The 9,215-nt window shown below is 41.6% G+C and overlaps 1 protein-coding gene across 1 annotated transcript; it reads left to right on the top strand.

Moving 5' to 3' along the window:
- Nucleotides 1-94: 94 nt before the first annotated feature.
- LOC124140678 lies at nucleotides 95-9,215 on the top strand. The gene is made up of 7 exons (XM_046508367.2): nucleotides 95-224; nucleotides 949-1,329; nucleotides 1,876-1,986; nucleotides 5,155-5,655; nucleotides 6,101-6,165; nucleotides 6,934-6,976; nucleotides 8,098-9,215. The coding sequence occupies exons 1-7, from the start codon at nucleotides 206-208 to the stop codon at nucleotides 8,436-8,438; spliced, it is 1,461 nt and encodes a 486-aa protein (XP_046364323.2). The 5' UTR covers nucleotides 95-205; the 3' UTR covers nucleotides 8,439-9,215.

Below are 9,215 nucleotides of genomic sequence, written 5' to 3'. Positions count from 1 at the left end.
GAAGTGACGTAAAGGTTTTGACATACTCCCTTAACTCAGTTATTCCCCTTCCCAATAGCTTGAAACGTTGATATTTCCCTATGTGGATTTTACAGGTTTAAGGGGATTCCCCGAATTTACGTCCTTCTGAAACCAAATGATCGAGGAACGATCTATTTCAACACGACGTTCTTTTGCAATGAAATCCATGGTGTACTGAGGGTCCATGGCTTCGAGAAGGACAGGTGAGATAATCGAGCATTTCATCGGCAATATGATGATCATGCAGATGAAGAACTGGAATGACCTCAGTCCATTTATATGCGTCGTAACTGTGTGGGCCCACATTTGCACAGCCACTCGTAAACAACTTGTTTCGTCATATTCATATTCATATTCAAATTATACACCCAGAAGACATTTACAGTTAGTGTCTCTGATGTGAAAATACTTTGGATAATTCACACTCAATTTCAAATAAATAACTAATATATATATTTCCTAATTAATATGCTGTTGTTTGTTGTTTAACACTGCACTCAGTAATATCCCAGTCATAATACAGCGGTCTGTAAATTATCAAGACTGGACAAAACAACACAGTGATTGATATTACGAACAACAATCCATGTATGTGTACAATGAAACACAATCATCTGAGCCACCAAGCCTGACCATCCATTGATACCTATTATTCTCTTTTAAGCACCTACCCATCCCTCCACCCACCACCCACACCCATCTGTAAATAATTGATCATAAATGACCGTCCGACTGACCAGCTGACAGATTGTCAAAACTATGTTGATTGTAAAATAACATGGTCAAATACCTGCATTAGAGGAACGAACCCTTTTAAACTCCCATGTTATAAAACCCTCTGTTAATTCTCTTCCTTTACTAATGGATACGTTTCTTATACATACCATCAGAAAGTGTGATTTAGCTTCACGTTTTCTTATTTCCCAGATGAGAGAGATGAGAGTCGCCAAGGAGACCAGTATGTGAGAGCGTGTGGGTTTCCTGATCGTATGGATAGTGGGATGCACACACAGTCTGGGGCTGCTAGTGCCGCCTCCTCTGGTCACCGCAATGCTTCCTACGCCAGACCAGGTCACAGAAACTGTGCCTCAACCAGTCACGTGACAGGAGATATGAATGATGCCATGCCTGCTCCAGGACATGTGCTTGGTGGCACATCGTCTCCAGAACATGTGCTTCGTGCCACACCTCTTCCGTGCTCAATGTCCACTCCTGTTCAACACCCAACTTCTCAGGATGAGAATCTTGATATTCCAGGACGACATCAGATTCTCAAGTCAGAGGAACCTATTTCTGAGGCAACAGCAGGTATACTTGTCAATCACTGGACCCCAAGTGTTCCTGTAATTCCAACCACTGGTAACAACAGGCTCCAGATGATTGTTGGAGCTGCTGATTATTACTCTCATGTTATCTTTGACATTGGATATTGATAGTCTTCTTTGGGTTTTCAATATATTTTTACACCCATTTGCCCTGTTGTTGGAGTATTTTTACATCAATGAGCAAACATTTCGTTAAAAAATAATTCTGCATAAAATGCTGTCATATGACTTCTAATTTGTATTACTATATTTATATACTATTACTATTATTATATGAATCGCATCGCAAGATACCAAGCGATACTATGCTCTGAAGGATACAGTGGGTAATTACGCATTCTGGTATACTTAATAGGTTTCAAAATGAATTGGTTAATGGTGATTTATTTTACATATTTAATACAAAATGCAGATTATCTAAAGCCATGTAAAAAAATAACGATGAAAATTTTGTACAATACCTTCTCCATGTGATGATGTTGATATGTAATTCAAGATAATGATGTAGATTTTCTCTCCTCCCTGCCAGCCCTTCAAAAGCTGCAGGATGCTCCTTCTATCTCCTCCCTCCCCACACGGGAGGCTGGAGGAGGAGGAACCCCACACCCCCTGAGTAGCACCTCGGAGAGGAAACACAACAGTGAGTGCAACATGCCATCCTTCAATAAAATTAGGACAAATTAGTTAATTAAGGACCAGATTCATGAACATATCTGAAATAGATTCTGATATTCCTAATCTCCAGACCTGTGAAGATCAGGGGTAGAATAGGTCTTCAACAACCCATGCTTGTCTCCCCGCGAAGATCAGGGGTAGAATAAGTCTTCAACAACCGATGCTTGTCTCCCTGCAATGATCAGGGGTAGAATAGGCCTTCAACAACCCATGCTTGCCGGCCTGTGAAGATCAGGGGTAGAATAGGTCTTCAACAACCCATGCTTGCCGGCCTGTGAAGATCAGGGGTAGAATAAGTCTTCAACAACCCATGCTTGCCGACCTGTGAAGATCAGGGGTAGAATAGGTCTTCAACAACCCATGCTTGCCGGCCTGTGAAGATCAGGGGTAGAATAGGTCTTCAACAACCCATGCTTGCAGGCCTGTGAAGATCAGGGGTAGAATAAGTCTTCAACAACCCATGCTTGCCGGCCTGTGAAGATCAGGGGTAGAATAGGTCTTCAACAACCCATGCTTGCTGTAAAAGGGCGATCGGGTGGTCAGACTCCCTGACGTGGTTGATGTATGTCATTATATCCCAATACCATGGATCGATGCTCCTGATGTCAATCACAGGATTGTCTGGTCCACACTCGTTTATTTACAGACCGCTGTCATATAACTGGAATTTTGCCAAGGGTGGCGTTTAACAACAAACAAACAAACAAATCATGAGCTCCACTTGAATGTTGTTTGTTGAATGGTGTTAGTCCCTCTTTCTATACTGTGTGTAACACCTATCAAGGATATCATATCTATCTGTCAAACATCGCTAAAATGAGAATGATAAGTTTTGGGGCTAAATTACACTCCGGGAAATCATCTAAATTATCCTTTCTTGTATACAAGTTGTTATTTAATGACGAAATTTAATTTCGAAACTGTAAACATAAATGGATTACATATATCAAACAAACGTTTGATGAACTTGGACTAAGCTACATCTGGTTTTCACAAAGTTTCACAAATCCTACTTATCTAAAACATGAAAAATTAAGTGACATTAACCTACTGCACAATGTATAGTACATGTATCATAAAAAATGATTGCCTAAATTTTGAATATTATTTAAACGTACTGCAAGAAAACGCTTGGCGAGTCTTACATAAGTTTAGAACTTGTAACCATAATCTACCTATTGAAACTGGAAGATGGAGAAAAATACCTTTAACCGAAAGATAATGCCAACTTTATAAATTATCTGACATAGGTGATGAATTCCATTATTTGTTTATTTGTGAATCTTTAGAAAACAAAAGCAAACATTTTTTACACAGATTCTACTACAGCAAACCCAACATCCATAAAATGAATTTACGTTTCAATAATTCACGATTAGGTACATTGAGAAAACTGTCCAAATTATGATAGCGGCCTGAGTGCAAATTAATGTTCAGTTCAGTTCAGTTCAGTTCAGTTCAGTTCAGTTCAGTTCTGTTCAGTTCAGTTCAGTTCAGTTCAGTTCAGTTCAGTTCAGTTCAGTCAGTCAGTCAGTCAGTTTACTCCACCTTGCAGTGCTTACTTACTTACTTAAGTTAGGAATTGAACGTGCGCTTTCCCCACATATGCGCATTTCGCGCACAGGCCTGTAGGCCTGTTGGTTCTTTTTCAATTAGGAGTACAGTTTCTATACCAGTAGGGGAGGTGCATTGCAAGGTTTGATTTTGATAAGTGTTTTTTTTCTTAGTAAATGTTGCCTTTTTTAATGTTTTGAGCTTAGAAATGTGTTGGAGTCAAGGTCAAGGGTATCAGTGAGCCCTGCTCACTTTTTGCCTTGTTTCCCTATCAATGCCTCTCTATCCTGTTTATTCCCCGTATCAATGCCTCTCTATCCTGTTTATTCCCCGTATCAATGCCTCTCTATCCTGTTTATTCCCCGTATCAATGCCCCTCTATCCTGTTTATTCCCCATATCAATGCCTTTCTATCCTGTTTATTCCCCGTATCAATGCCCCTCTATCCTCTTTATTCCCCGTATTAATACCTCTCTATCCTGTTTATTCCCTGTATCAATGCCCCTCTATCCTGTTTATTCCCTGTATCAATACCCCTCTATCCTGTTTATTCCCCGTATCAATGCCTCTCTATCCTGTTTATTCCCCGTATCAACGCCTCTCTATCCTGTTTATTCCCCGTATTAATGCCCCTCTATCCTGTTTATTCCCCGTATCAATGCCTCTCTTTCCTGTTTATTCCCCGTATCAATGCCTCTCTATCCTGTTTATTCCCCGTATCAATGCCTCTCTATCCTGTTTATTCCCGGTATTAATGCCCCTCTATCCTGTTTATTCCCCGTATCAATGCCTCTCTTTCCTGTTTATTCCCCATATCAATGCCTCTCTATCCTATTTATTCCCCGTATCAATGCCTCTCTATCCTGTTCAATCCCTGTATCAATACCTCTCTATCCTGTTCATTCCCCGTATCAATGCCTCTCTATCCTGTTTATTCCTCGTATTTATGCCCCTCTATCCTGTGTATTCCCCATATCAATGCCTCTCTATCCTGTTTATTCCTCGTATTTATGCCCCTCTATCCTGTGTATTCCCCATATCAATGCCTCTCTATCCTGTTTATTCCTCGTATTTATGCCCCTCTATCCTGTTTATTCCCCATATCAATGCCTCTCTATCCTGTTTATTCCCCGTATCAATACCTCTCTATCCTGTTTATTCCTCATATTTATGCCTCTCTATCCTGTTTATTCCCCGTATCAATACCTCTCTATCCTGTTTATTCCTCGTATTTATGCCCCTCTATCCTGTTTATTCCCTGTATCAATGCCCCTCTATCCTGTTTATTCCCCATATCAATGCCCCTCTATCCTGTTTATTCCCCATATCAATGCCTCTCTATCCTGTTTATTCCCCATATCAATGCCTCTCTATCCTGTTTATTCCCCATATCAATGCCCCTCTATCCTGTTTATTCCCCGTATCAATGTCCCTCTATCCAGTTTATTCCCCGTATCAATGCCCCTCTATCCTGTTTATTTCCCGTATCAATGCCCCTCTATCCTGTTTATTCCCCGTATCAATGCCTCTCTATCCTGTTTATTCCCCGTATTAATGCCTCTCTATCCTGTCACCTCAGTTGGTGTAGCGTCTGCGGGGTGTGAGAGTCTGTCCACGGCTGAGGCCAGGCTACAGCAGCTGAGTCTTGACAGTGGATCTCTGACTGGCTCCTCCAAACTCCGGGATGGAAACAACCAGTGCATCCTTCAGGCTGATGTATCCAACACCCTATCCAACACCCTATCCAACACCCTATCCAACCTGGCAACTGGCTTCAACACCATTGAAGACAAGCAATTGGAATCCAAGATGTTAAATGTTTCAATTGATGAAACTGTCAGCGAACCACTGTCTCGCTCATCGATACCGATTCTCACGTCATATGTTGGAATAACAGAATCTGAAATGGAAGAACGGTTAGCAGATGTGGTGTCGGTCCTCACAACCAAGAAGCAAAACACATTGTCCATGTCCAGTAATGACCTTGGCCTGAGTGGTCAAGGTCGTCAGTGGAGGACAGGTGGCACCAACCTCCCAAAGAATATCCCAGACCCGAGATACAGTATTTCTCTCAATGAAGGTAAGCTGGATGGTCTCTCCTATCGGTTATTATTTTCATAAAATTTAGGTACATTTTAACATGAAAAGGTGAAGAAAAGTTTTATTCATCAGTGCTCGATAATAATAGGGTGTCCTGGGGTCCTTAAAGTTTGTCAGCACCATACCCGTGCTCATGGGCTTCACCAAAGGGGTAAATGTCTGAGACCTGCATCACTTCGGGCTTTCCTCCCACATGAAACTAACATACAAGGATATAAATGGAATACTGTTAAAAGCACCATTTAAGCAAGATTGCAAGCACCTTAAAGTTTGCTCTAATAGTATTTGTATCAAGGGATTGCATATATTCTTTGCGTCACTTAGATTTACCTAACTCAGTACTGATCATTGCGTAGTTAGGCTACACTTTCATTATTGCTGTGAGGCTTCTATTTTTGATTTGGCATTAAATTACTTGTTCACAGATCCAAGTCTGACTGCACAAAAAACGGTCACTAAGTCAACCCAGACTGACCCCCCAGCTGGACAGGTAATTATTGTACATGGTGTAAGGAGGCAGATAATTATTTTACCGTGGCAGGTAATTATTGTTACAAGGTAGGTAATTATTGTAAGGAGGCAGGTATTTATTGTTACAAGGTGGGTAATTATTGTAAGGATGCAGGTAATTATTGTTACAAAGTGGGTAATTATTGTAAGGAGGCAGGTAATTATTGTAACAAAGCAGGTATTAAATGTTATAAGGTGGGTAATTATTGTAAGGAGGCAGGTAATTATTGTTACAAGGCAGGTAATTATTGTAACAAGGCAGGTAGTTATTGTAACAGGTAATTATTTTAATTTGGAAGGTGATTTTTTTAATTAGGAAGGTGTTTAATCTATGAAAATTTGCAGGTAAATATTCAAATTATTTAGGTAAAATTAGTTTCCAGGTAGGTATTTTCTAATTAGACATGAAAGTTTTCTAATGACTGCAGGCTGGTAATTGTTCTAATTAGGCAGGTAACTGACATGTACATCTGTTAAGAGTCATGGGCACTACGTGGGAAGCTAAACGTCCCTGGCAGGATAATGCAAGGAGAAAACAGCTAATTTTCATGCCAGCAAATTTTGGCAGGTTGATGTCCCGATCAGACTGTAGAAGCATTTGGAGAGAGTCACGTCTGTTTTACACACACACACTAAACTCCACATCCCGACTCACATCCTTTCGACTGTTTGAAGAAAAACTGAAAGTGTTGTGAACTAAATTTATTGTCTGATGATTTTATGACTGCTTCATTATCTGTGTCTACAGGACCAGGAGGGCTACGGAGGAGCCGCAAGTGCTGAGCTGGGAGGTGAGTGGCTCAATGTCTGAAATAACTGCCTGCCCGCCCGCCGCGGCTGGTTACTTATCTGTCGGGCATGAAATTTGCCTCCACCTGCCCCATTGTACCCACGTGGTACACTTTACCTTCATTGTACCCACATGGTACACTTTACCCCCCCTTGTACCCACGTGGTACACTTTACCTTCATTGTACCCACATGGTACACTTTACCTTCATTGTACCCACATGGTACAATTTACCCCCCATTGTACCCACGTGGTACACTTTACCTTCATTGTACCAGCATGGTACACTTTACCCCCCATTGTTCCCACGTTGTATGCTTTACCCCCCATTGTACCCACGTGGTACACTTTACCCTCTATTGTACCCACGTGGTACGCTTTACCCCCCATTGTACCCACGTGGTACGCTTTACCTTCATTGTACCCACATGGTACACTTTACCCCCCATTGTACCCACGTGGTACACTTTACCTTCATTGTACCCACATGGTACACTTTACCCCAATTGTACCCAGGTGGTACGCTTTACCCCCGATTGTACCCACGTGGTACGCTTTACCCCCCATTGTACCCACATGGTACGCTTTACCCCCCATTGTACCCACGTGGTACGCTTTACCCTCTATTGTACCCACGTGGTACGCTTTACCCCCATTGTTCCAACCTGGTAAAGTTTACCCCCATTGTACCCACGTGGTACACTTTACCCCCATTGTTCCCACCTGGTACACTTTACCCCCATTGTACCTACCTGGTACACTTTACCCCCCATTGTACCCAGGTGGTACGCTTTACCTACCATTGTACCCACGTGGTATGCTTTACCCCCCATTGTACCCACGTGGTTCGCTTCAACCAACATATTGCTGGAATATTGCTAAAAGCGGCATCAAACCATACTGACTCACTTGTCTTCGGGATAAAAGTAGCAACAAGGGGAGGCAACATTTACCATCAGTTACTGTGACACCTGTTTGTGTGATAATAATTTAGATTGGATTCAATTGTTTGGTGAGTAGTAAAATATGTCCGCCTAAGAAGATATTGGCATTTGTATCTAACACCAACATTAAATGTATCTCATGGATCTAATTAACCAATGCTTTCCCTCTGCTGTGCAGTCCAAACAATGGCATCTGGCCCTTCGTCCAGTCTGCCTCCAGAGGACATCCTGGTGCGCAAGTTGAAGCGACCAATCATCCAGTGGCTACAGAGGAAGCTGGAGACGCAGATCGGGGCAGCGTGGCAGGACCTTGTCGATCTTCATGACTGGGACTACGACCGAATCACAGATTTTGAGAATCACTGTGCCAGTGCTGGGAAGAGTCCGTTCTGTCTGCTTCTGGCAGAGGCCGAGTTCCAGCTGTATCGGCTTTGTGATTTGAAGAAAGATTTGTTCCGACTTCCACGGAAAGATGTTCTGCACGACCTTGATGGTGTAATGGCCAAGTACTACAAGTGAATGATGCGTCAAAATACCACAAGGAAACATTAGGCCACAAGGTCAAAAGTCAAACTGTCCCAAAAGTATCAAATGTTATTTCATGCAGAAACGGCTGAGTGATGGACAAACCGACATTTTCAATATTGCTGCCGTGGCATGTTAGGTCAGGTGAGCTAAGAATTAGGACATTTTGAAAATGCATATGAAATGTATTGAATAGGGCATAAAATGAATTTCAAAGATTAATCTCCATGCTGCTAAAACAAAGATTAATACTGAAACTATTCAAAGTCTACAAAGAAAGGAGTAGGATGACTGAGGGTAGTGTTTAACACAACATCTCCATCTGTAGATACACTGTATCAAGTATGATGAGGCATCATATAGACTAGGATTGACAGCCAACAAATGTCATTGTTACTTTTGTCTCTTAAAATTTTCAGATGAACTGAATAACTATAATAATGGATCAGTCAGTTTGTCTGATAAAATGTAAATAAATTAATAATGAAAATATTACGTAAAACTATGTTAATACACACACGCACGCACGCACGCACGCATGCACGCACGCACGCACGCACGCATGCACACACGCACATATGCTGTATAGTTAACCAACACATGGAGATCAGCAGCCATCAATACTGGATAAGTTGTTGCAGTAAGATGTGTCCAAGTAGTCTTGAGGTTCTGGTTTAATGGTGGTCATATCGCAATAGGACAAGGACCCCTAACAAATGAAGGGCCCAAAGACAGAAGAATATTCAAAATGTTGGTTGAGTTTATTTGAGG

This window comes from Haliotis rufescens, unplaced genomic scaffold (assembly GCF_023055435.1).
Source record: "Haliotis rufescens isolate VD_foot unplaced genomic scaffold, xgHalRufe1.0.p SCAF_51, whole genome shotgun sequence".
NCBI classification, from domain to species: domain Eukaryota; kingdom Metazoa; phylum Mollusca; class Gastropoda; order Lepetellida; family Haliotidae; genus Haliotis; species Haliotis rufescens.
Note: the sequence above shows the minus strand (reverse complement) of the source record. Positions and strands in the feature narration are given on the sequence as shown.

Excerpts from the sequence above, each read along its gene's own strand:
- LOC124140678 (XM_046508367.2), top strand. Across the intron at positions 1,987-5,154 it reads CTCGGAGAGGAAACACAACA|TTGGTGTAGCGTCTGCGGGG; the intron begins GTGAGTGCAACA and ends CTGTCACCTCAG. Across the intron at positions 6,977-8,097 it reads CGCAAGTGCTGAGCTGGGAG|TCCAAACAATGGCATCTGGC; the intron begins GTGAGTGGCTCA and ends TCTGCTGTGCAG.